This window comes from Myotis brandtii, unplaced genomic scaffold, assembly GCF_000412655.1.
Source record: "Myotis brandtii unplaced genomic scaffold, ASM41265v1 scaffold120, whole genome shotgun sequence".
Lineage (NCBI taxonomy): Eukaryota > Metazoa > Chordata > Mammalia > Chiroptera > Vespertilionidae > Myotis > Myotis brandtii.
Window position 1 is genome coordinate 2,457,044 of NW_005354174.1, and position 27,641 is coordinate 2,484,684.

General features: G+C 39.8%; 1 protein-coding gene across 2 annotated transcripts in view; it reads right to left on the reverse strand.

Moving 5' to 3' along the window:
• Positions 1 to 7,062: 7,062 nt before the first annotated feature.
• The window catches only part of VMP1 (vacuole membrane protein 1), a 99,420-nt gene continuing 78,841 nt past the window's right edge, over positions 7,063 to 27,641 (reverse strand). The window contains exons 11-12 of one of the 2 annotated variants that reach the window (XM_014531802.1): positions 10,414 to 10,516; positions 7,063 to 9,407 (exon numbers count right to left, since the gene is read on the reverse strand). In XM_014531802.1, the coding sequence (XP_014387288.1) occupies positions 9,264 to 9,407; positions 10,414 to 10,516 (247 nt within the window). In that variant the 3' untranslated portion in view covers positions 7,063 to 9,263. Of the gene's footprint in view, positions 10,517 to 27,641 lie in introns of both variants that reach the window. The other variant, XM_014531799.1, reaches the window with a different exon arrangement.

A 27,641-nucleotide genomic window follows, 5' to 3' on the forward strand; every position in this document is an offset into this window, starting at 1 on the left:
TGTCTGTCCCTGTGGTGCCCCCTCCCACCCCCCCTGCCAGGCCCCTAAGACCAAGAAGAGGAGGCTCTGGGCATTTCTGAGCAGTACTGATAGGGTACATACCAGATTTCATAGTCTTTTCTTTGGGGAGTGTCTTTCTCAGGGGATTTACTTCTTTTTTGTATTACGCATTTCTTTTGTTTGCAGTTTAAAAAAAAACACCAAAGCCTTAAAAACAATATAGAGATAGAATAACTGATTTTTAAAGGGATGTTAACCCCTGGAGGCAGGCTGAGGAATGAAGGTGGAGTAGTAAACAGCATCAGTGTTCTATAAACTGTCACATAAGAAGGTTGTAGGAGCCCTAACTGGTTTGGCTCAGTGGATAGAGCGTCGGCCTGCAGACTCAAGGGTCCCAGGTTCGATTCTGGTCAAGTGCATGTACCTTGACTGTGGGCACATCCCCAGTAGGGGGTGTGCAGGAGGAGGCATCTCGATGTTTATTGTTCATCAATGTTTCTGACTCTCTATCCCTCTCCCTTCCTCTCTGTAAAAAATCAGTAAGATATATTAAAAAAAAAAAAAAGGTTGTAGGAACTACAGGATGTTAGGAACTAACTTCATTTGGGGGCAGAGGAGGGAGAAATTAAAGAATAACTTTGTGGTCCCTATTATCTCAACATGTTCTTCTAATGATGAACATTGCCTACTACAGAGAAGACTAGTACATATCACACACAGGAGTCTGGGAGCAGCCTGAAAAGAAGTGTATGAAGTAGGAAAGCTTCTGTGTATGAAAGAACTTTGTCCTTCCTCCTTTGCAGAGACTGGGGATGTGTTTATGCTCAGCTTCTTTACGTTTGAAGAAAATGCTGAAATTCTGAAAATGTCTTTTGAAATCTGTATTTTCCTAAAAGCACTATTTTCAGCCTCATTTTATTCCCCTAACTTGTGCAAAGCACGCCCCTACACATGCTTTTATCAGACAGGCATGATTCTATCAGAAAACCAGGAATAGTGACACCTCAGGCTTCGAAAAACTGTACCTCCCGTTTTGTACCTCCTTTCCACCAGAGGATGATTGCACACTGTACCTCCCTGAGAGTGGAATACTCGCGTTTTGTACCTCCTTTCCACCAGAGGATGATTGCACAAGTAAACCTCGTTTTTCCTGAACTCCAGTGCTCCTGTTGATGGGATAATTCTGGTCATCTGTCATGTATTCTGAACTCCTATCCAGCCAACTTCAATAAGGATAAGTCACTTACTGAAACATGTAAACAGCCGCAGCACGAAAGCAGCCAGATGGAAAGCTGCCTTGACCACGTGCTCTAGAAGGTGCAATAAAACTGCAATCTTGCCTTTTGGCTTGGCAGAGGCGGTTGGGAGCAGGCCCTCGTGTGCACTTGGGAATACCTATGGCATCTGGGTTCTAGGTGGCAGCCACTACTGTCTAGGCTGGCACTACCGGAATCTTGGACTCGAGCAGAAATATACAGGAAATCACTCTGCCAAACTTTTCTCCTTATAAAGACAGACAATCTGTCCAGTTGAGTAAGCAGGATACAGCAGAGGAGAGGAAATGTAGAGCCGTTTCCTCTGGCCCAAGGTCCAGCCCCGGGGCCATCTCTTCAAGAACAGTGGGGCATAAGAACCAGCCAAGGCTTAGATGATCACTTATGAACCTTTTTCCTGCCAAGGCCATTTGGATACTTATAACATCATTCGAGGGCCATACAAAATGATCAACTTAATTAGCCTGCTCTGTTTGCGCAAACATTTCATTAACTCAACCCTAATGCCTTGGCAAGGCCAGACCAAATGATTTTGTGGGCCTTATACGGCCCTGTGGGCTGGATGTGCCCCACCCCTGACTTTGGGAAAGTACAGGGGACCTATTACTCTAGAGCAGTGGTTCTCAACCTTCCTAATGCCACAACCCTTTAATACAGTTCCTCATGTTGTGGTGACCCCCAATTTCATTGTTACAAATTGAACATAATTAAAGCATAGTGATTAATCACACAAACAATATGTAATTCTATATGTGTTTTCCAATGGTCTTAGGCGACCCCTGTGAAAGGGTCGTTCAACCCCCAAAGGGGTCGTGACGTGACCCACAGGTTGAGAACCGCTGCTCTAGAGGATTCTCCAGGGAAGTCCAGTTTCTTGTCTGACAGGGAGAAGTGACAGCGGTCTAGTGGACAGCACATTCACTAGTTTAGAAATTAGGAAAACCGACATACAGACCCACAGGAAGCCCCCCTAATCCCCCGTTTGTTCTGTTGCTCAGTACCTCCCCTGAATGTTCAAAACACAACTGTCTCTCTCCCTCAAACTTGCTCCTCCTCCTATGTTCCTGGCTCAGTGTGATCCACCAGCATTCTCAGGGCTCTCTGGTTCCTTCTTCTTCTTTTTTTTTGAATCCTCACCCAAGGATGTGTTTTCACTGATTTTTAGAGAGAGCAAGGGAGAGAGAAACATCGACTGGTTGCCTCCTGTTCCCACCTCAACCGGGGATTGAACCTGCAACCTAGGTATGTGCTCTGACCTGACAGGGAATGAAACCTGCAACCTTCTTGGTGTACGGGACGACACTCCAACCACTGAGCCACCAGCCACACTCCACCTCTTTTACTCCGTCTTTGCCGACTACCCTGGATCCTACTCAGGTAGCACCTCCTGCCTGCCTGTGACTCTCCGCGGTTGCTCCACCTGAACTATTGCAACGTTTGTTCCGCAAACACTCGCTGGGAGCCTCCCGAGGGCCAGGCCCTGCGCTTGGCTCTGGGCATGCAAAGGACAGCACAATAGTGTCCGCCTTTATGGGGCTTTTATGTTCTAGTGGAGGAAACAGAGCAAACACAAGAAAACAGACAACAGTTATGAGTTATGCAGTTACTTTAAAGGAAACAAAATGGGGCTAAGGCCAAGAATAACAGGAGGTAGATGACTCACTGGTCTTATCTCTTCTACCTACCCCCCCCCCCCCCCCCCCACCTCTTCCTTCCCAGTGCCTCTCACAGGGCTTTCTCTAATTAGAATACCTTCCCTCTCTCCTGGCAACTCAAATGCCACATCCTCATGAAACCTTTTGGGATGGATCCTTCCTACTCAGTAATTCTTTTCTTCTGGCATTGATCTCGCTCTACGCAGTTATCTGCATATATGCCTAATACCCCCAAGAAGACTGGAAGCTCGTGGAGGAATATCATTTTTCAACACCTTTGTCTCTTCCCCACAATGCCTTAACCCAGGAGAGATTTAAAAAGTGAATTAACCCCCCCGCCCCCGCCCCCGAGTGGGGCTAATGCCACTACTGGCCCTAACCATTTCATAGGGTTATTATGAAGATCAAATAACACTGAAGATGTGAAAGTGCTTTGAAAAAAGGAAAAAGGTCTATACAAATAGAAATGGCTTTGTAATCGTAATTACAGCGAGCACCACTCTGGGAACCTGCCCACACAGGAGCTGGTGTTGCCAACCCTTGGCCCAGGGAAGGACAAAGGCCGCTCATCATTTAAACAGCAACTTTGTAGGCTGTGGCCCCGACTTTGTGTTGCTTATTTGTGATCACAAGATAAAACAAGTAACGCAGAAGCCAGGACTTTTCTGCAGAACTGAGTGGCCAGGAGCCAGAACACCTCGGTGTGAGTTCTAACTCTGCTACTTTCTTGCTTCCTCCAGTAAATTACTGAATCTCTCTGTTTTCATTTCCTCATGGGGTTGTTTACAAGGATTTAATGATTAAATACAATTCACGTAAGACAGCACTGAAACAATGCCCGGTACAACGTAAGCAAACAATCATCAAGTTATAGTGTCCACTCCACTTCCTGGTACAGGGCGTGGAAGGAGGTTCCTGGGAGCTAAGCTTTTTTTCTTTGTTGATTTGAGAGAAAGGGGGGGGGGTTGATCTGTTGTCCCACTTATTTATGCATTCATTGGTTGCTCCTTATATGTGCTCCGAGGATTGAAGCCTCAACCTTAGTGTATCAGGACAACGCCCTTACCAACTGAGTTACCCAGCCGGGGTCTGGGGAGCTGATCTTGATTGCTGGTGTGTGGTTGTGCACAAAGAAAATACCATACAGCGGACATGGGGATGGGTAGGGGCTGGCGCAATGGGCAGGATGAGGCAGAGGTGTCTGAAGAGCCTCGAGTATGGCCGAACAATGTGAGGTTAGGTAGAGAGAGTTTGGCTGTTTTAAGAGGCTTAGTTAGGACCTCATTTAAGTGAGAGTGACTAGGAGGCCGAGCTGCACTAAAAAATGAAACAGAGAAAGGCCTCCTCTTTTTATTTTGGGGTTTCATCTCTGTAACTAATGAAAACAGGTGAGCGCATGTTCTCGGTGACACGAGGAGGGAGCCCAAGGTACTCTGTTTCCAACACAACCTGGTGAGAAGCCGAGCGAGACAAGTGACCTGACCAGTCGTTCCCCACCTCCAGGGAAAGACAGAACCATCCCTTCTCCAAACTGCCTCCCTCCACAAAGGCATTTCCCCACAGGAAACCACCTGGGACACAATGAAGCAATACAGTGCGGCTGAGTCAGTCGAAAGTGGCCTGAAGGAAAACGCTGCTCACGCTGTTGCCCAGAGGGGGCAGATGGCAACACAGGGAAATGCCGTATTTGGCATCAGTTGGGGGGAGTGAAAAGCGGCCTACAGAGGCCTCTCCGAAGGAACAAGGCTTTTCCTCAAAGCGCTTTGGGTGGGAGGCCACCAAAACACGTTGTAGATGCTCCTCCCGGGAAACCCTCAAAAGAAGGCTATGACTGTCAGCTTAGGTAGGTGGCTGAGGGGTTCCTTTTAGATGCCCAGAAGAGACTAGAGCCTTGCCGTGGAGATGTCAGGAATGCAGTCTCCAATGCAAATAAAGACTGCATTGTAGGAATAGTGCTGGCCTGTGTCCAAGCCCTCCCTCGTGTCCTTTGAGTCACTGGGAAATGGTTAACGAACGGGTTGAACACCTGGGCTGATTACCCCCGAAGGGGATTTCCACAGTGTGTATTGTAAAACCTTCTCTTCCCTTTCCGAGGCAGATCGGTCCCACCCTCTTCTGAAGCGTGCCCTGAAGATTCCAAGTTTTCTAACTTCGGTTCTAGGCTTTCCAAGTGAGAGCGGTACCGACTGCTGACACAAAGCAACAAGGAGCCAAGCAACCTTGTGCTTTTCAAGTTTGTTTTGAATGAAGAGGAGCAGATGTCCAATGTTTCAAAAAGCCACACATTTGTGGATTTGGCTGACAAACCCTCTACACTGCATTCGTTTCTGTTCCCACATAGTCAGCCAGCCACTCACAACTGACTCACTCTCTCTGGGCCACAGTTTGGGCCGGTCTCCCAACTACAGAATTAGAACCTCAGATCTCAAATGAATCCAGGGTGTTCGGGTGGAGAGCGGGGGCCACCTAAAACAATTTTGTGTGTGTTTAATTTAGGAGTATCAACACCCACACAGCAAACTGCAAGGCCAGTCGGTCAAAGAGAATGAGCAAACAGTTGGCACCTGCCTATCCCAGCACCAAGCAATTCTAAAGGCCATGAGTAAGCATCTGCCCAGAACGGGTTTTTGTTACCATCCCTCTTGCGAGTACAGGGCAAATATGCAAATACATGAAGCTTATTTGCTGCAATCCAAGGCCTCACCCCCAAGGCAAACTCATTACCTCAGGTGAACTCTTGGCCTCGTTGGGAAGGGAGGGACAGGAACCCAAGCCCCTGACGACCAGACACTAATGACTCAGCTGCTTCTAGAATTTTCAAGTACATTATGTGCTTTCTTGTTGCCTTCGACAATAAAGGAACAAAACACTTCGGATGCCAGTTTGCTGCAGCGTTTCATTTACCATGTTTCGTGAAAGGCGGAACAGCTCTGATCAATGCGAGTTAGAGATGGAAAGTTACTTGGCTTTAAAAAATGGCTATTCAACTCCTGATTAATGTGCTCCCTTTGTGAGCACATTAATAACTAATTATTCATGAATAAAATGAACAACTTTTTGTGTTTTTCTAGCAGAAATGAGACTTTGAGGCCTATTGAGGAAGATCACGCTTGCCACCAAACCAAATTTTAAAAAACCCTGTTTAAAACCTATTTACACCCATCAACTCTCACTAATATAGGTGGGGTTTCTAACAAGGAACTAAAAGCTGGTACTCCGCCCCCCCTAACTTCCAGATTTATTAGGATTAACTATCTTTATAATTAAAAAACTAAGCTGTCAATATTTATTTATAAGGTGGGAGGGTTAGGAAAGTTATTTTCAATGATTTCACAGTATATATATTGGTGCTTTGTACCTTATCTAGGCTAGCTGGGGGCCTATTTTCAGATTTGAAAAGGTTTTTGTCTTGTTAAGCAAGTCATCAGTTCATTAATTTGTGTTTTTCTCTTTAATTTGTACCTTGGATTTGACTTCTTTAGAAAGAGTAGATCTACTCCAAAACAAGGGTGCATATACTGAAAACATTTAAAAAAGTTTTTGGAGTAAGCGGAATGTTGTAAAATTCTTGCATGTGTATCAAATACTATCTTTGCTAAATTAAAAACTGGGGACATACATTTATGGCAGTATTTTCCATTTTATGCAGTTTAATCCTTCAGACAACCCAACTACCTATATAGTTTTTAATAGATGAAATCTAGGCCGAGTTAAAAACTTTCTGAAAGTAGACGAGTCTCACGCTGTCCCACTGAAGCCACAGGGGCAGCACGTGGGCTGAGCTTGTTTGTACAGGAGCACTTGCTCCTACAGACACTGAATTAACCAGTGCGTTTCCGAACCTTCCCCAGCCCCCGCTGTTCCTGGATTTCTAGAGAATGGGAAGAGTGGCCATTATACAAATGAAAGTAAAACCCTCCCCTGCTTTCAAGCCCCGCTCTCCAGATGATGTACTCAGAGAGAACACGGAAAACACTGCGTGAGGTGCTCCTCAGTGTGAACTGCTGATGCATGGCATTGGGTTGTATTGGGTTGTAGACTATTCTCAACAGTCACTGAGTTGAGAAGTGATTAACGTTGTAGATATTTCAGGCACAAAATGAGGCTTAAACAAAACAGAGAAGGAATCAGAATTCCCAGGCCCTTTTTCTTTATTTGCAGCAATATCAAACCATCCATTTACAACGTTTCTGGTTTCTCACCAGCTGGAATTAACTAGGTATGTCTCTGGGATCATGTAGTTGTTTGCATCCACTTTTGATCTAAGAAAGGAACAAATCCACACGGAACACAAGGCCAGCAGGACCCTCGGGGGTGCCACACCTGAGCACACAGTGAGGAAAGGAGAGTTGTTCTTCATTCGAGAGAGTGAACAAATGGTCACCCTTAAGTCAGACCTTCAGCCTAAGACACATTTTTCTAATCCCCTACCCTGAAATAAATTGACCAATAAAGCCCAAAGATTTAGTACAAGTGGCACCATTCATATTTGCTTTCCTCTTTTCTCTCTTTAGACAAACACCAAGTAAAATGCAGGTGAAACAGATGAAACACAACCAGAAGCTGACTTAGAAACTTACACTAACCCTAAAGAATCTAAAAATTATGATTTTAATGTGAATCTGTTTAAAATAAAGACATTGGGGCACTGCTCTTTAAGTAAGGCAACAGTCACACTGCTAGAAGTCCCTGGATGGAAAAAAATGATCAACAACCTTTTCAAAACCCACAAGGCAGGTTGCTTATGCTTTATTTACTTAGCTGTGGTCATGGAGACTATCCCAATTTTCCCATAAAATCCTTCTGACTATGCAATATCATGGCATAGAAGACTCAAAGTGCCACTGGACATAAGGACAGAGGTTTTTGTTTTTTATCATTAACCATGATTTTGGGTGATGTTTGAATGGGAACATTTGATATGGATGGTCAGATGAAAGATACCAAAATGTCAGACAGCCCATCGACTGCTGTTGCCATGAGATTCAACAGTCAACATCAGTCTGATAAGCTACCCGACAAGGTGGTACGGCCATGGAGATGTCACGACGGGAGGCAAAATAAGCAGACATTCAGGCAGGATTTGATCAAACAAACCAGGCATTTCTGGCCTGTTGAGATTTAAACCCAATTCTACTCTCAACATAATGTCAGTAGCAATTTTCCTAAAGGAAGAAAGTGAAATTGTTTATTTCCCTCTCAAGCAAAACAAAATGACCAAGTTCAACTTGAAACATCCCGAAGGAAACATCACATAAGAACAAAACTGAAAAGGACGAGAAAATTAAGTTACACATAAAAGTAAATTTCTGTTAAAACAGAGTACATGCTGAGCTAAAATTAACACATGAGAAAAGTGTAGTTTTTTTAAATGAGTTATTTCTCTCTCCCGTGTTCTTTGACTTGCATGCTACCATCTCTACTGCTTTCACAATCCAAGAAATCCCCTCATGACACTCGTCCTTACGGCACCATCTCACCGGGGGCAGCTGGCTGCCCAATTCCAGCAACAAAAATGGATGTTGTCTCTTTTCATGCAAATAAACGAAGGCTTAAGAAATTACGGTTGTAGGTGGATTTGGCAAGGCTGTCAATCAATTGGTAGAAGCTACTAGGAAGTAAAAAACCAAAACGCTCAAGAAAACGAACACAATTGTGGAATGATCAAAGAGGTCTTTATAAAGATTTTTCATGACTTCATTCTAAATATACAGAATAAAAAATGGTGTCAGCTCATTCGTGAGACACCAACCAGATTTTCCTTATACTGTCTCAAAATTTTAAAGATCAATTTCCCAAGAGGGTGTGCAACGCATCATAAAATGGCCTTTTTTTTGGTAGGAGGGGGAGGAAGGGCTGGGCAGGATGGCAGATTCAATGGTACCATGATAGACATGCACGACCGTTATCCCGTCTAATATTTATATACATTTTGATGATTTAGAAAAACAAAGCAGTCATTTGTGACAAGCTTAAAAAGCTTGACATAGTTAACATACTTAAGAACTTTTTTTGTGGTGTCTGGAATTCTTTAATTGTACTATGTGGGCCTTTTGAAAGTAACAAATAGAAGGCCATTTTCTGTTAAGTTTGCTGCTGACCATCCCATTCCACCCTCATAAAATACAGCTTGAATTGAATTGAGGGTGGACACCTTACCTTAACACACAAAGGAAAAGTATGTCAGTGCAAAGTATGGACTAAACTGTTTTCAGGAAAAAAAAAGTTAAATCGAAACAGGATGGAAAAGGGAAGTTTTTTTCCTGGTTTGGAGTCCTCCCAATTAAGGCAGAACCCATCCATTCTAGTTCCTGCTGTTAAAAACTTTTCCTGCTTATTTAGTTTTCTCCTCTGATTTTATCCGCTGCTGGATTCTTTTGGCATAACTTTGTGCCATGGAGTTAATGATGGACAGGATGAAGTAACACACCATTGCAATCACCAACTTCTCGAACATCCAGGACAACCAGTTTTCTCCCTGCAGGAAGAAATGCAGAATAAGCCACAAGAAACACTTCATCATTTCAGTAGTAAGACGGGGTCATCTACAATGTTTTAGAAAAAAAAATGAGACCATGGGAGCCTATAGCCTATAAAAAGTCTAAAGATGAAAAGTCTCATGTCTCTAGCTACCCTGAAATAGACATTTGGGCCCTTTTACACCCAGTTATTAAGATTTCACTTTGTTGGCTATAAAGTCCATGTTGGTGCATATGGTTCAGAATGGGGCGACTCTGAGGCCATCCCTTATCTCTTACTACATAAGAATAAAGTCTGCAGACACTTGTACAGGGCAGTGTCAAGAGAGTTATACATTCTTGTTCCAGGACTGGGAGCAGCTTTTAAAACATAAATGTTATCTGTTTCTGAAATCATGTTTGGTCAGTTGAGGGGAGCACAGGGCCACATAAAGAGTGTAAGGCCATCCAAAACCAACCAACCAAACAAACAAAACAACCCAATTGTGCTTCCTTCAAGTTTCCCATCTCAGGCTACTGCTTACTCATCTTCTTCTAGTCATTTCCCTTTGTCACAGAAAAGGCTTAACTTAAGTTAAAGTTTTTATGTTCAGCTATAGTAAGAGCCTTGATTTATTAAAAAATGATTATTTTCCCACCTCTGAAAAGAAAAATAGTGCAAAAATGAAGGGAGATGTTCCAGTGACCTCAGTTTTGTTAAGCTATAAATGTCAACTTTTAAATCCACTCAGAAAGTATACTTGCTAATAAATAATTTAAGATCAAGGCAATAACTCATCCTACATAACAGATCTATTATTTCCCACTAGCCCTAGCCTTGACTTTGGGAAATGCACAAAACAGAAGTTACATGTTCTGATTTAGACAAATTTCCCAGTAGAGACCACGGAGCCTCAACGTCTGTGAGGGAGACTTGCAAACAAACCTCACTCTATCTGTGCCTATGCAGTGAGCCCCGTGCACGTGATTCCAGCCCCGCACGGTGGGGAAGAGGGGAAGTCTCACCTGAGGTGTGCCCATTTCACTCCTGTGGTGAAGCTTCTGCCGCTGGGCCTCCAGGTACTCCTGGAATGGCTTCTGCAGAGATGGACCTATGCCGGGGACAGCACTGGAGGCAGGGACAATACCCCAAGGAAAAAGGTACATTTGGGAAGAAAAGAAGGAAAAATGTTAAGGAAAAATCCACTTACCGCCTGGATTCAAAAAGCAGGGATTGGTAGAAAGAAAAAACAAGTAGAACTATCAGCAGAGCTGGTGAAGTCTTGAGAACTCTTTTTATGGATAAAAATTCATCCTGTAACAACCCCATAAAGGAGAAAAGTCTCTCCCACCAACACGTCTGGGAGAGAGTAGGAGCTCAGCTCCTTGCTTCTAGCAGAAGAGTTCATCCTCAGAGTGAGGCCAGCTCAGCTGAGGCTGCTCACTGGTGTGGCACAAAGAATAAAATGAATGACTTCTGAGAAGTCCCACATTTATCACCACCAGTTCCTGTAAGAACTGGTTTGAACCGATTAATAAGGAAATGACTTATGCTTGTGTCATCCCCAGTTGAAAAAGAAACTGCCCGCCCTCTCTCTGACTTGTCCCATCTTCTCCGAGGGGGCGGTACTTTCTCAATCTAAGTCCTTATTAGGACAATCTGTGCGTCATCCCTTCCCAAAAAGAATGCATTAGCAAATTTGGGAGGCACCTCCCACTAGTCAGAAGTCAGTGATTAACAAAGGAACAAAGAAGGAACTATGAACCTTGAATCACTTCATGGTTTATGGGAGATGGTTTGCACAGAAACTGCGGTACATTACTAAACAACTTGTTCTCAGATGATTGGGATAGTGATCGCTGATAAGCTTATGTACTCGGAGCTCCCTCTCACCCAGAACAAGGGGAGGCAGTGCAGCTAAACCGGTTTGGTGACTGTAACTACCGGACTCCCGTTTCAGAAATGCTTGCAGGCGGTTTTTAAAATGGTAACTTGGGGCAACTTAGAAAACCAAACATCTCTATTTTTCTGTCCCCTTATTTTCCCATCAGTCTAATAGGGCCAAAAGGTAAACGCACTCAATCTCTTTCCCGGGCCAGCAAAAGGTATTTCAACATGTGCCCAATGCTCTCCCTTTTCAGCAACTATTAGATTAACTTCACCTAATTTCTAGAACAATTCAGTTGCTGCTTTCTGTAATAAAAAGCAGAGGACTAAAGGAAGAGAAATTTTTTGCTATTTACCGGAAGCTAACAAATATATAACTCCTGGCTGACACTTTTCTTTATTCCTTTTAATTATAAACCACCAAACACTTAATGAAGTCCTTATTTTGTGTCCAACACTGTAACTGGTGCTATGGGGGGTGGGGGGAGTAGTCCATGCCCACAAGAGACTTAGAATCATTATGGGGATTTAACACACACACACACACACACACACACACACACACACTGATTTGGGAACAAAATAATTTAAAATCAATACTTAATGTTTGGGAGTACAGAGACATATTCCAAAGGAACTGAAGGAGAGCGATTGGTGTGGGGGTGAAGCTGTCCTTTACGAATAGTGAAGATGCGTTAAAAAACCCTGAAAGGACATATGCAGTAGAGGCTCCGGCTGCACTGGTTAGACCAGGAGACCCACACTGAGATGGAGAAGGGCAAGTCTCCTAACCTGCAGTCCCAGTCTCTCTCACTGACTTTTTAAAAAACTGAATTTATTGGGGGTGACACTGGTTATTAAAATTACATAGGTTTAAGGGATACGATTCTATACTACAGCATCTGTATATTGTATCATGTGTCCATTGTCATTGACTTTCAAGTGGCCTTGCACTAGTGGGATAAACCAGAAGAGCTGAGTCTGAGCTGTTTCTGTTTATTACTGCTGATTCTGACAAGAAGGGGCAACAATAGTACTACAAATTTTCTCTTTAAAAGAGAGATTTTCCTTGGGTAGTTCTTTATATAATGCAAAGGGAATGCAAATACCTCACCATTTACACTTGAAACAAACCACATGAATACAAAAGAGAACAATTCTAGTGAAGTATACAGACTGGCTTTGAAGACTGCAGATTTATAAGACATTTCCTTCAGAAATTGGTTCCTTCACACTTAATACCTATGTCATTTCCCAAGTCAAGCCATTATTTAATTTTTTAAAATGTGAAAAAAAACTCTTTCATTTAGAAAGGCTGAAATGATTGTATGCTAATTTAAACAGCTCGGGTGTATAAGAAATGGCTTGAAAATTCTCTTTTTGATGTACTCCAGGTGCTGGATTCCATTACATGTGTCTTTTTTACAAAATTATTTTTAATATACCTTTATTGATCTTAGAGAGAGAGAGAAGGGAGAGGGACAGATAGATAGAAACATCCTTTGCCTCCTACACCTTCCACCCTCACCCCCACTGGGCATGTGCCCTGACCAGGAATTGAACCTATGACATCTTGGTTCACAGGTCGACACTCAACCACTGGGTCACATCAGCTGGGCCATTACATGTGCCTTGGTCTTTCTCCAGGCCTCTACCTTCTGAATGGAAGTGAGCACAAATATGGTTTACAATTTGCCTCAAATCATACTTGGGATCCAGGGTCAAGTAATTATTTACAGAGAAAATTAAGAACCAAATGCGAGGAATGGTCTAATTTTTTGTTTTTGTTGCTGAGAAAAATGCGGGAGTGCCTGGCAATCATTCAAGACCCCCTTCAAAAGAATTTGGAAAGATAAATAATTTGCCATTGGAAATCCCCCACTTTACCTGATGGAGAATATATGTCTTTATATATTTACATGATAGGCAACTTTCCAAGAATTATCTTGGGCAAAAAAAAAAAAAAAATATCTTGGGCTGATGCTGAGATTAATTTTTCAAGTTGCTATGGTATTACTATGCTTTGGAGAGTTCTTGGTGGTGGGGTGGGAGCTGCAGTTTCTCATAAGAGACTAGGAAAATAGCTGAAAATAGAGAAATTAAAAGTTTTCATAGCAACATATTAATCACCATTATGAACAGATGCCACATGATCTGAATAAACCTTAAAAAAGTTAACATATTTTGGTTTTAAGTGTTATATAACCAATTATCAGATTCCTCTTAATCCACTTTATATATCAATCAAAATTTTAGTTTTATTTTCATTTCTCTATCTCTACAAACCATGGCGTAGAGCAGATGCCTCAGCTTATACAAGGCACTCTTATACTAGGGTTTTCTTAATTAACACTACAACTATTTTAGTAATGGACTAGATAAAAATTGAAACCACAGCTGTCACTATTAACATGCATTTAAGACAAATAATAATGCCAGCCTACAGCTTCATCTTTCCAGTTATAGTCAAGCAGCAGACAAAAGTGAGAGTCCATTCTGACATTTAAGGTTAAAGGTTAATTTAAGGCATATATGGGAGTGGGGCGGCAGCTGGAGGAGAAACCTGCAGTACAGTTGGGTGTTTTTTGTAGTTGGCTTAGGAAATAGCTTAAATGCCACTCTCTGAAAGCCGTTCAACTCAGAGACCCTGTGCACTTGGCCGGGAACTCTCATCTCAGCCCACAGGGAGTGGGGAAGTCCTTTGTGTGCTGAGTAAATTCAAAGTTCTTACAGTTTTGTGATACAGAAGAATATATAATAGAAGGAGAACCAACACACAGACCTATTTTACAGTCAACTGTTGGACTAAAATATGCTTCACTTAGCCTTGTAAACAGCCACTTTCTCTCAGTGAGGAAGCTGTAAATAAAGTAAAGAAAAAAAAAGAAAGAAAAGAAACAGAAATTGATCTCATCTGCTTATCCTTGCTGTAAACCTTCAACATGGTGGGTAGAAAAAGCCTTGTGATAGTAATATCTTGAAAATTTATATTCCTGGCACACACATTTTTCAGATAATATAACTCATGAAAAAATAAATTTCCAACAAATTAATCTGATGGCAATTTTTGAACTTTTGTTATGGATTTTAATAAAGGAAAGTAAACAAACAAACAAAAAACCCTAAGAAAATGCAAACAAAAGTCCAGGAAAAAAGTAAAGGAAAAAAGCCACAGAAGTCCAAACCCAGCCAGAGCTCAGAAGTGGTTTCGTGGGAACAGTATTTGCTGTGCTTTTACATACCTAAGGATGTGTTAAAACAGAAACAAGACAAACTTTTCACAAAATTCTGTCAAGGGCCCTGACTGAATATGCAAACAAAAGCTATTATATTTAAACAGTTTTTCATACATATGTGACTCTGCTTCCGGAAATCACTTATCCGATAAGAAATCTGCATTTTTAAAAATACATATTTTTATTGATCTCAGAGAGGAAGGGAGAGAGATAGAAACATCAATGATGAGAGAGAATCATTGATCAGCTGCCTCTTGCATGCCCCACACTGGGGACCAAGCCCAAAATCTGGCATGTGCCCTGCCTGGGAATTGAACCATGACCTCCTGGTTCATAGGTCGACGGTCAACCACTGAGCCACACCAGCTGGACAGAAATCTGTATTTTTAATTATCCTCATATTGGTCCATTAGGAAGGTCTGCATTATTCTCTGTACCCACAAAACTCAGAAAACCTTCCAGATGAAGATCACAATCGGCAGAGGCTGCATGGAGAGTGGGTGGTGTGACTGCTCTAGTTCAGTGATGGCGAACCTTTTGAGCTCGGCGTGTCAGCATTTTGAAAAACCCTAACTTAACTCTGGTGCCGTGTCACATATAGAAATTTTTTGATATTTGCAACCATAGTAAAACAAAGATTTATATTTTTGATATTTATTTTATATATTTAAATGCCATTTAACAAAGAAAAATCAACCAAAAAAATGAGTTCACGTGTCACCTCTGACACGCGTGTCATAGGTTCGCCATCACTGTTCTAGTTTTTCCACAAAGCTTAAATTTTCATTTGTTGGTTAGTCCTAAGCACACACCCATTCCAAAAATTCATGATTCCTCCTATTTTCAAGGGATTCCTTTCAAATTGTGTAGCTCTCAAACTAGGTTCACCAGATACTAGTATACTAGTAAGCAACACACCATGTGATTTACTTTGAATCTCTTTTTCATCGTACAGATAGTCATCAAATTGGGACTTGCTATTGGAAGACCGGAAATTTTCCTGTCCCTGATTCTGATTCTGTTTGGATTTTTCCAGCCAGGTGTGTATTTTGTTACTATGTGTCGTCATAAAACCGGGCACAGTGCTTAATAACATAGAAATAACATGATCTTAAAAAAATTGATTTGTCTTATGGTTTAGCTCTATTTACACAGGGCCTATATAAAAGTTAAGCAGCTGAAATGCTTAAGAGAATTAAATGGGAATTAATAAAGTAAATTTGTATTTAATACAGGCTTTGTTCCTTTCTTAACCACTTTTTTGAGGATTTTAGCATTAATGTGATCATGTACATTTCACTGGCTTTCCAGAAAACATACTGTCTGACATGGGTTCCTAGTAAGGTTGTAAGGTAACGAGCCTTTATCTTTCTTAGAAGAAAATGTGGGCACAATGTTTTTTTACCTTTGGTTCACTGTGAAGTACTTTGAGACTAATTTATGTAATATACCTCTGATGATGAATCATATTGTCTAGGCTAGGGCAGCGATTTTCAACTGGTGTGCTGCAAGAATTTTTAAAACATGCAGTACATGACTAGTTAGTCAGGGGCACTGACCTCTTTTAAACCCTTAGATTGTCAAATAAAAAAATGACAATAGCCAACACAACAATAGCTGTCCAGTGTGAATGAGTCAAAGTTATATCTGTTTTTTTTAAAAAAAAAAATTTTATTTTTTACAGAGAGGAAGGGAGAGAGAGAGTCAGAAACATCGATGAGAAACATCGATCAGCCGCCTCCTGCACACCTCCTACTGGGGATGTCCCTGCAACCAAGGTACATGCCCTTGACCAGAATCGAACCTGGGACCTTTCAGTCTGCAGGCCGATGCTCTATCCACTGAGCCAAACCGGTTACGGCTATATCTATTTTTTGGTTGTCGTTCATCCTCACTGGAGGACATTTTTCCATTGATATTTAGAGAGAGATGAGAGGAGAAGAGGGAGGGAGGGAGGGAGGGATGGGGAAGCGGGGGAGGGAGAGAGAGAGAGAGAGAGAAACATAGAGAGAGAGAGAGAAACATCAATTGATTGCCTGTCTGACATGCCCCAACCTCCAACCTAGGTATGTTGAGAATCAAACTGACTGGGAATCAAACCCGCAGCCTTTTGGTGCGCTGCAGATTTTTAGTAATTAGTTTATGTGTGCCATGAGATGAAAAACGGTTGAAAATCGCTGGTCTCGGGTGTGATTAAACCTTTGAAAACTTAAAAATATGAGAAAATGCCTTTAGAATAAGATTCAAGGCAGGAATAGTACAAAAAGAAAGTAAGGAGAGGATTTAATCAATTCTCCTGCTGCTATAATTCAAAAAGTATAAAAGAGATCTTTTGAAGTAGACTACCGATGATGACTGGTACTTTTAGATAGTGGCTTTTAACGGCAAAGGAGCCTAGATCCGTGGTCGGCAAACTGAGGCTCTCGAGCCCTGCATGCCCTCTACTAGGGAATGAGTCCTCAACCTGGGCATACGCCCTAACCGGGAATAGAACTGTGACCTCCTGGTTCATCTGAGGCTCGCGAGCCACATGTGGCTCTCTTCCCAAGCCTTAAGAGTACCCTAATTAAGTTAATAACAATGTACCTACCTATATAGTTTAAGTTTAAAAAATTTGGCTCTTACTGGCCGGGCTATATGTTGCTTTGTGTTCACCACCCCAAGTCAAGTCTCCTTCCATCACCATTTACTTCCCCTCTACCCTCTTCTATAAATTATTACTTTATTATTTTTAAGTAATAAAGGAAGGGGGAAGCGGGGAGAGAGAAACATGGAAGTGAAAGAGAAACACTGGTATACTTGCCCTGACTTGGGATCGAATCCGCAACCTAGGTACGTGCCCTGACCGAGAACTGAACCGGGGATCTTTTGGTACATTGCAAGATGCTCCAACTAACTGAGCCACACCAGCCAGGGCTAAAAATTACATTAAATGTATCGCTAATTATGATGGCTTTCATGCTATCATTAGTGACTATTTGAGGCATATTATACACTTGTCCTTTATTAAGATTGTTTTGGCTGATTCCTATAGACATATACTAGGAGTAGGTGAAATATCAATGCTGCAACTTTTTTGCTGTTTCTTATTAGTATTATCTTCCTTCTACTCTTTATTTATAGGAAACTCTTTAATTCACTGCCTGTTTGTGAGGGTTTGTTTAGTTAAAACTAGGAATTACAAGCTATAAATCTGATTAATGGAGATAGAAAAAACATAATAAATTGCAACATGCTTATCGTAAGCCCCCTTTGTATTGTGGACTTCCTACTCTTCCATATATATATATATATATGTAAATGTTATATATATGTGCTACCATAATAATGTTATATATGTTATAAAAATATACACAAAGAAATAACAAAGATCAAAATAAATATAAATAGAAGTACTAAAATTACCATGAAGCGAAACTGTAAAGGGTACAAATATTACACTTTGTTCCCAAAAGGTAAAACATATTTTAAGACTTAATTAGAAGACCAACTCAATGCAGGATTGTTAGGTAATATATTAGAGGAAATAAAAGATATATTTCTACAAAGATGTGGACTATCTGTCTCTTTTTCACTCATTCTTCTAATAGGCCACTATGAAGAGGGCCTTTAAGAATCTGGAAAGCGCCCTAACCAGTTTGGCGGGTAGAGCCTTGGCCTTCAGACTGAAGGGTCCCGGGTTCGATTCTGTTCAAGGGCATATGCCCGGACTGCAGGCTCAGTCCCCAGTTGATGATTCTCTCTCATCATTGATGTTTCTATTTCTCTCCTTCTCTGAAATCAATAAAAAAAAAAAGAAAAAGAAAAAAAAGAAAAGCCACTGGAAAGCCAAACCTCAAGGGACTGTGTCCACAGTTAAAACTTGTTTTTCAAAGGAGTATCAGGATCTTTAAAAATTTTCTTGGTTAATTGAGGATTATTATAGTCTATCAAAACATCAAATTTATCCTCCGACTCCAGAGAAATCTTCTATCAATTGAGATTTGGCTCAGGAGCACAGGAGGAGAGCCCTAACCAGAAAAGCCAACAGACGCCTCTTCTCCTAAAGAGACTAAACTGTACAATCATGGTGCCTCTAGGACTGTTCCGGCCCTCCAGTCCAGTTTAAGAACCCATTGTGGCCCTCGAGTCAAAAAGTTTGCCCTCTAGGATATACTTTCAGGGATGAAATAAAAGCCCCTTCTCTTCCCACCCCCACTACATCTTTTGTACAAAAGAGGCAATGACAGTTTGGCAGAACTTCAGCAACATGATGGACTAGAAATTTTCTTTCTTGATAACAGTCTTATAAATAATTCTGTTTTCAGAAATGTACACACTTTAGTCAAACACTACAGAGTTAAATTTTTCTCCCCACTCCCTAGGCGTGATCTAAACAGGCTTAACGGTTAGTATTTTAATGAGTTGTCATTTCCTGTCTGATAAAGATTCTCACAGTATTTAACCACCAGTTTCCCTGGGGCCCAACCTGTACTAGAGTTCTATTCATGGTGACTCAGAATGGATCTCAGACTCCTGGCCTGGTTCAACAGTGATAGATTGCCCTGAAAATGAAACTTTCCTCCTAAGGTAGAATGCCCTGGAGAGAGGGGAGGGGGAATTTATGATGCAGAAGAAGCCAAAGGCCATCAGGCTGATTTCCATGATGATTATAGCCTTTTAGTCCTCAGAGATTAGAAAAAACAAATAGGAAAAAAAGAAAAACAAACTGATATCTAATAAACCCAGGAATATGACAAGTAAATGAACTGGTGCTACCTGAAAATCAACTTATATTTAACCTAGTAAAAATGGGTCCAGTACTCCTGTGTGACTTGAATGAAAGTGTTATTAATTTTCCCATTTAACTTGATGGGGAATTTCAATTTTTGAGGCTGATAACAAAAATTGGTAACTGGTGTATTCTACTTGCATTTGGATCTGAAATGTAGTAGCCGGCCCAAAACCAAGTTCCTTTACATCTCAGGATCTTGCAAGATACCTCAATAAAATAAATTCAGAATAAAAACTATGCAATAAATAAACAACCTACGGCTTTCTCATCTATATAAGTTTGGGTGGATAGCCTCCAGCACCATTTAAAATACGTTGTGATTCAACTCCAGGATTTGGAATTAAAACGTCTTGAATTTCATTCACATCTGTGCCCCTTTCAAATTATTAAAACCTCTTTTGTACTCAAGTTAGTCCATTGTGTGCTAAAGTAGTATTATAAACACATGACACCTCCCTTTCTAAGTGGCTGTGCAGAAGGAAGACCACTGCTTTACATAGAAACATCAGGTGTATTGTTGCTACTGCCTTACAACATATTCCTATTACAGGCATCTTTCAAAAAAAGGATTTGTAATTGTCCTTGCTTTGGAACATTTGGAATTGTTTTCTATAAGAGTTAGAATGAAGGGAAGACCTCCTTATAATTAGCAGCTATTCTGTGAAATATGCTATCATTAAAGGGAAGCTTTTGGAACAAAACTTCATTTCAGAATTTAGACTTGAGCAGGAGACAAGCAGGCATTTATGTTAATGAATGAGGCCAGAGCTAAAGGAGTGGTCTATAAGAATCAAGTAAAAGTGATTGGTTGTCAAAACAAAATGTGTTAAAATATCAGACAAAATAAACATTAAAACAAAAGCTATAATAAGAGACAAAGAAAGATCCAGCAATTCCACTTCTGGGTACTTTTCTGAAGAAAATGAAACACGAATTAAAAAAGATATGCACCCCTATGTTCACCGAAGTATTATTTACAATAGCCAAGATATGGAAGCAACTTAGGTTTTATTCAATAGGTGAATGGATAAAGAAGAAGTGAGTACATACATACACACATATATATATACATATATATCACACACACAGAGAAATATTACTCAGTCACGAAAAAGAATGAAGTCTTGCTATTTGTGGCATGAATAGACCTAGAGGGTATGATGCTAAGTGAAATAGTCAGAGAGACAAATACTTTTATCATTTCATTTAAGTGTGGAATCTAAAAAACTAAACAAATGAACAAACAAAACAAACAGTTTCATACACAGAAAAACAGATAGAGGGTTGGGCGGTGGGCTTACAGGCAAAAAGGTGAAGAGGATTAAGAGGTAAAAACTTATAACATAATTAAGTCCCTAAAGTACAACACAGGGAATACAGTCAATAATATTACAATAACTTTGTAAGATAGATAGTGGATTTTCTGTGGTGATCACTTTGTAAGATGTATAAATGTGAAATCTCACTATGTTATACACCTGAAATGAATAATACTGCATGTCAGCTATACTTTAATAAAAAGAGCTTTATAATCCAGAAAAAAAATCAACTGATTTTAGTTATAGAAAATAACAGATTAGAGGACCTTTATATGGTGACCAATCAATCTGTGGCTGGCTTGAAGACCCATTGAATTATAAGAATAAAATCAGCACTAGGGACCACTAAAGGTCAAGAATAGTTTGCAGAATTTTAAATTTAAGGTGACATGTCTTTTAGATTATTCAAAGCGGTGTGATGATGAGTGGATAAAAAAGTGATAGTATTGACTGGAACTCAATATCATTTAAGAACAATCCAATTATTTCAATTATTATTAGTTAGGCTGAAAATCACTATATGTAGTAAATAACTAAGAAAAAAAAAGTAATGAGTTCTGCTCTCAAAGAACTTAATCTAGTAGGATGATGAGAGAAAAAGATATATTTATACCCACAAAACAAAACCAGTAGGTTTCTCACTGAAAGTAACATGGGTAGTAACTAGTTTCAGTTGTGCCAGGAACATACACGAATGAATGAGAGGAGCGTGGACAGAAAGAATTCATGCGGACCCCTTATTAAATTCACAAAGCAGCCATTTGAAACTGATACTTTTTCCAAATTTTCAACTTCAAGCAGATTACCTCTTTCTCTAACTCTGGAACAGTGGGTGCTCACTAAATGCAAATTTTCTACCCACACCCTCCCTTTTAAAAAATGTTTGTTTGTTTTTAAAAAATGTTTTTATTGATTTCAGAGAGAGGAAGGGAGAGGGAGGGAGAGAGAGAAACATCAATGATAAGAGAGAAACATCAACCAGCTGCCTCCTGCATGCCCCCTAGGAGGATGGAGTCCACAACCTGGGCATGTGCCCTGACCAGGAATCGAACCACAATCTCCTGGTTCATGGGTCGATGTTCTACCATTGAGCCACACTGGCCAGGGCAACCCTTCCTTTTTTTTCATTTGTATTTTCCATTTGTAGATTTTACTAGTCTTTCCCTCAGTCTATAATACAAAGAGGTCTCTCCTAATAATGAACAAATGAATTAATGAAGCCAACAAATATTTACAGAACACTTAACTGAGTTTGTTTTCAACATTCTACAGAAATGCTCTAATTATGGTTAATAGTAACCTCCTAATACAATGCCAATTTCTCATCTAAACAGTTTAACTCCAGAATTCCTCTTTAACCTTTAACTATGCTGCCTCCCAATATCAGCAACAAACATAGAAGAGTTAAGAGTCAAAAGAGAAGATGAACTAAATGAAGAGGACATGAAAAGGAAAGAGTTTTCTACTGTTACGAAACAAAGTTCAACTGACTAAATTTTAAAGATCTTACTGGCTTTATTCTACGAGGCATGGGTCAGGCAGCATCCCATTAGCAGATAGAATGGAGCTCTGAAGAGCTGTATAAAATAAAGGAAGTCTTTTATAGGCAGGAGGAGAGGACAAGGAAGTTACCAGCAAAGAGTGTAAGGTCACCTTCCTTTGGGGGACAGCAGGGGTCCAGCAGGCAGATTACCTCACTAGTGCTGACCAGGTAATTACAGATCGACTGGTTTAAGATTCCACTCCTGGGAGAGGTTGAAACTGTAATTAAGTTAGGTATTAAGTCTCAGTTTGTATTGTGGAGTTAACACAAGTGACTCCATGTAAGGCCTGTTGTCTGTTTTTTTAACACTACCTAAATCACAGAAGATTATCATGAAATCAGTGTGTATAACAATCTCAGCAGCTGGGTCTTAAATAGGGTCCATGTATCCTTTTCCAGTTAATACAAATATTTGTGTTCCACACTCCCATAACTTTTCCTGATTGTTCTACAATGATCAAAGTAAAAGAGAATCAAGTACATGAACTATTTTATATTTTAAAATGAAAGGACAGATTTTTTTTCTGTAGAGGAAAATGTCCAGGCCAAAGTTAGGTCATTCTGACCATTTGTTATAGAGTGAGGAGCGAGAAACAGTATTAAGATTCAAACATTAATTACTCCCTGGTTAAAATGATCTCTCTTGCCACAGGCAAGTCCGACTCTGAGGTCAAACATTAAGTTAACTCAGAAACAGGAGACAGCAAAGAAGAGCATGGAACATTCTGTATCTGGTAAAAAGTCCCTGCTTCAGCCAACCCCTCCCTCTGCAAGTTCAGTGATTAAGTTATGGAAACTTTCTTGTGTGGTAAAACTGGGGACTTTGTCTTCTAATAAGACACTGGCAACCTGACAATGAGCCAATGTTCTGCATATGGTTTGTTACGGGTCATACGCTTAATGTTATTTTCTGGAAATTCTCATCTTTCTTTAGTGAGAATACCGGACATGTCATCTTAATCATGATTTTAAAGTTACACTTGGTTCTCTTTAAGAAACATGTCTAGGTTTCTCTCATAAGATAAAGTCTAAATAAAAATCAGTTTAAATCTTAATGAAAAAAAGAAGACAGCAATAAATATGATGCCTTTGAAGCTCTAAAGTTCCCTGGTTCTTGGTTCTGTCCCTTGACTTATTTCAACCCAGGATGCCAAGGAGTGAAAACCTCCACTACATGCCTACTCGTTCTTTCAGAACCTTCTTTCTGTCCTCCTGCCAAACATCCCATAAACCAAAAGCTTTTTCTCAAGGCTGTTATTTGTATTCTAATCTCTCTCAGGATATCTAACTGATTCGTTACATCTGTTCAGATTTCCATACATAACTAGACAAACCCTTAGGAATGGATAACAGAATACCTTTCCCTAAACCTAATGACACTGGCAATTATTTTCCAGCACCGTCCAAAAAATAAATCGACTAATTATTATTTCTGAGGAGAATCATTTACATTTAAAATTAGAGTAATGTTTACAACTTCAAATGCATAAAAGAAGCTGCAAAACTGTTATTCTCCAGAGCATTTGAGATCTTGCCCCTAGGCACATGTCATCAGTTTGGCTTAAATACACTCTTATAAAAATTAAAATGAAATAAAATAAAATTACAGTAAATTTTGAAAGTAGGGCTTACATTCTCTCTGGGACCTTAGGACTATTGCACAAAGACACACTGTACTAAAAATACCAGAGGCCAAAAGCATACTTAGGGTATCATATCCGGCTGGCCACACCATAGTTACCGTGAGACCAGGAGCCCTTCGGGGAAGGAATTTTCCTTTAGTCATCAGTGTAGCATTCAAACCTGTATAAAATTAATACTAAACCTCCTGCTACAGATGTAATTGGTCAACACTAACACTTTCCCTGCCATACCGGGGGAGGTGAGTAGCGTTGGCCTGGCAGGTGACAGGCACACCAGTAGTGAGATTTTGCCCAAATTTGATCATAGACAAAACTAAGTTATCTTAACTTATCGAAACTAAGGGTTATCTTGCTTCTATGTCCAATCTCTTTGGCTTACCTTATCCTTCTGTGTTTTCATCAGACCCTTAGGCTCCTTACTATGTGCTCACCTATCTTATGCTAAGAAGTGCTCATATTTGTTCAAAATAGAAAAAAAACATGAAAACATTTGAAGTATCTATCAAGGGAGAGTGGATGAATAATTACCCAATGGAACATATAACAGTCAAAATAAATAATTTTTAGCAACACACAATGATATTAGCAATATAATAAGTGAAAAGTTCCAAAAGATTACATATGGTATGAACCTCTTTTTATGAATTTAAAAAACACTAAAATAAAGAATTATATAAGTTAATTATTTTTAACCACTCAGAGCTCATTTCCTTAATAAAAGGGAGATAAATACACATCATACATGGCTACAATTAGAAGTAAACAATAATAATAATGTATGTAGAATGCTCAGAGTATGTTAAAAAAATAGTACCTTCAAGAATTATTTATGTAATCTTTGATAAAAACTTTGTCCTGCCGAAACCGGTTTGGCTCAGTGGATAGAGCGTCGGCCTGCGGACTGAAAGGTCCCAGGTTTGATTCCGGTCAAGGGCATGTACCTGGGTTGTGGGCACATCCCCGGTGGGGGATGTGCAGGAGGCAGCTGATCGATGTTTCTCTCTCATCGATGTTTCTAACTCTCTATCCCTCTCCCTTCCTCTCTGTAAAAAATCAATGAAATATATTAAAAAAAAAAAAAAAAAAAAAACTTTGTCCTGGTTAAAGGCATTTTATGAATCAGAGAAGAAAATAAATGGGTACTTTCTTTAAGGAGAAATAGAATTTCCCTCAATCTTTCCTCAGAGCACACAAAATAGTCACTTAGTAGTCTACCTTTCCATCCAGTCAGTAGAAATTTTTGAAAATGACACTTTGAGAACACAGGTAACATAAAACTTAAGAGGAAAGGCATTTTATTTTATTTTAATTTTTATTATATATTTTTTTATTGATTTCAGAGAGGAAGGGAGAGGGGAGAGATAGAAACATCAATGATGAGAGAGAATCATTGATTGGCTGCCTCCTGCACACCCCACACTGGGGATCGAGCCCACAACCTAGGCATGTGTCCTTGGCCGGAATCGAACCCGAGACCTTCAATTGCAGGCCAATGCTCTATCCACTGAGCCAAACCGGCTAGGGCAAGAGGAAAGACATTTTAAAAATCCACATGCCCAACCAAAGAACTTATATGCATAACCCATGGACACAGACAATAGTGTGGTGAAGGCCTGGGCGGGGGTGGGGAGGATTGGGGAGGCAAGTACAAGGTGGAGGGGGTCAATGGAGAAAAAAAGGGGGACATCTCTAATACTTTCAACAATAAAGATAAATTAAAAAAATTAAACACATGCTTTGAAATATCAAATCACTGACATGAGTTTGTTTCAACTAAACTATATAATATTTTGATATAGGACATTTCACATTTTGACTGAAAGTTGGAAAGGGTAACAGTAGCCTCCTAAACTGGAAAAAGAAATTCTACTCAAAACAATGCTACTCAACTCATGTTGTTTGAAAGAACAGTGGACACGGAATTAAGTAACTGTGGCAGAGTTCACATTCAAATTTGGATTTATTTTGTCCAAAGCCCGTGTGTTCTTTTCATCTTCCACTCCACAGCTGTCCTTACTCTTGAGATTCATTTTTCATTCTTCCTTGCCTTAGTATCTCATAATTTTATTGTAAATTTGAACTGTTGCTGACTTTTTGTCTTTTGATTTTTTTTCTCGACCACGGCAATTCATCACTTCCTTAATTATGGGTACACAGTTTTAAGATATCCTTAAAAAGGCTGTATTCCAAACTTGCCTAGTTTAGTTTGATGATTTGTTATACCATTTAGAGTTTTAACAGTGTGAAAACGGATTACTAATAATCAAAGAATGGTTCTACAGCAAGCTACAGGCAGTACTTTGAGTTCAACTCAACAATGGGTCTAGGGAATCACTCTGTCTTCCTTCCCTTTTCTGAAATAAACAACTAAGCTACTTATTTTTTTTTTAACCTCACCCAAGGATATGTTTTTTCATTGATTTTTAATTTTATTTTTTTCTGTTAATCCTCACTGGAGGATACTTTTCCACTGGGGCAGTGATGGCGAACCTATGACACGCGTGTCAGAGGTGACACGCGAACTCATTTTTTTGGTTGATTTTTCTTTGTTAAATGGGATTTAAATATATAAAATAAATATCAAAAATGTAAGTCTTTGTTTTACTATGGTTGCAAATATCAAAAAATTTCTATATGTGACACGGCACCAGAGTTAAGTTAGGGTTTTGCAAAATGCTGACACGCCGAGCTCAAAAAAGTTCACCATCACTGCACTGGGGACTGAGCCCATAACCCGGGCATGTGCCCTGATTGGGAATTGAACCGTGACCTCCTGGTTCATAGGTGACGCTCAACTACTGAGCTACGAATGGCTGGGCAAGATTTTTTTTAAAGTTACTAACTGCAGTATGATGATCAGATTAGAAGGGAATGAAACTGGATGTGGGTAGGTGAGACAGGGAGCTAACTAATCTAATTCTTTAGAAACTCCAAAGGCTGGGGAAACAAAAGGTGGTAGTGGTGAGGATGTAAAAGTAGCCAAGAAACTTCCTTCTATACATGTTCAGTATGGGAAAAGGAGAAAGGAAGAATGGAGGGTGCTGTGAGCACAGTCACTCCTACAATGTGGGTTTATGTGGTAGTTAGCTAGGTATATGTCCTTCAGAATTTTCTCAAGGTGGAACACTATTCTCTATGAACAGAGGAAATGCCTTCACAGTATTTAAAACTAAGGAACAAGGGTATTCCAATTCTTTTTTAATGCAGCATATGGTTACTTTAAAATCACTTTATTTTTAAGGATTCAAGCAACAAAAAACTGGAGTAAATTTTAATGTACAAGCTACGATCCATATTTATAATCAGAACCAATGACTGGCTCCACTGAGTATATTCTCAAGAATATGTTTTTCCTCAATTTTATATTAAAAACTAAATAGAAAATATTAAAAACTATTTTGATAAAACATATCATATACAGAAAAGAGAAAATATAATATACCATGTATGGTTTAAAGAATAATAAATCTAACACTGATGAATTCACCTCAAAGTGGCCATTTTTTTTAAATAGCAGAAATTTTCCTAAATGTTTTGTTTCATAAATGGCTTTTAAGATAAAATTTTATGCCAAAACTACATAAAGGACACTTCAAGGTAACACTTTCCCACTATGGGTCAGTAATGCTATTAAATGAAAAAAAAAACCTCTCTCCCGTAAACACTGAATAAAAATTCACATATTTAAAAAGTTTCATTTAATATCTGACAGTACTCACATTCCAGTTGACAGCTAATTTGATTAACCAAACAAAATGAGTTTTTCTTTACTGTTTTATCAACGTGAACTACCAAAATTTGTAACACTACCATTTAAAGCATATGTTAAAACTAGTCTTTCTTCTATACAC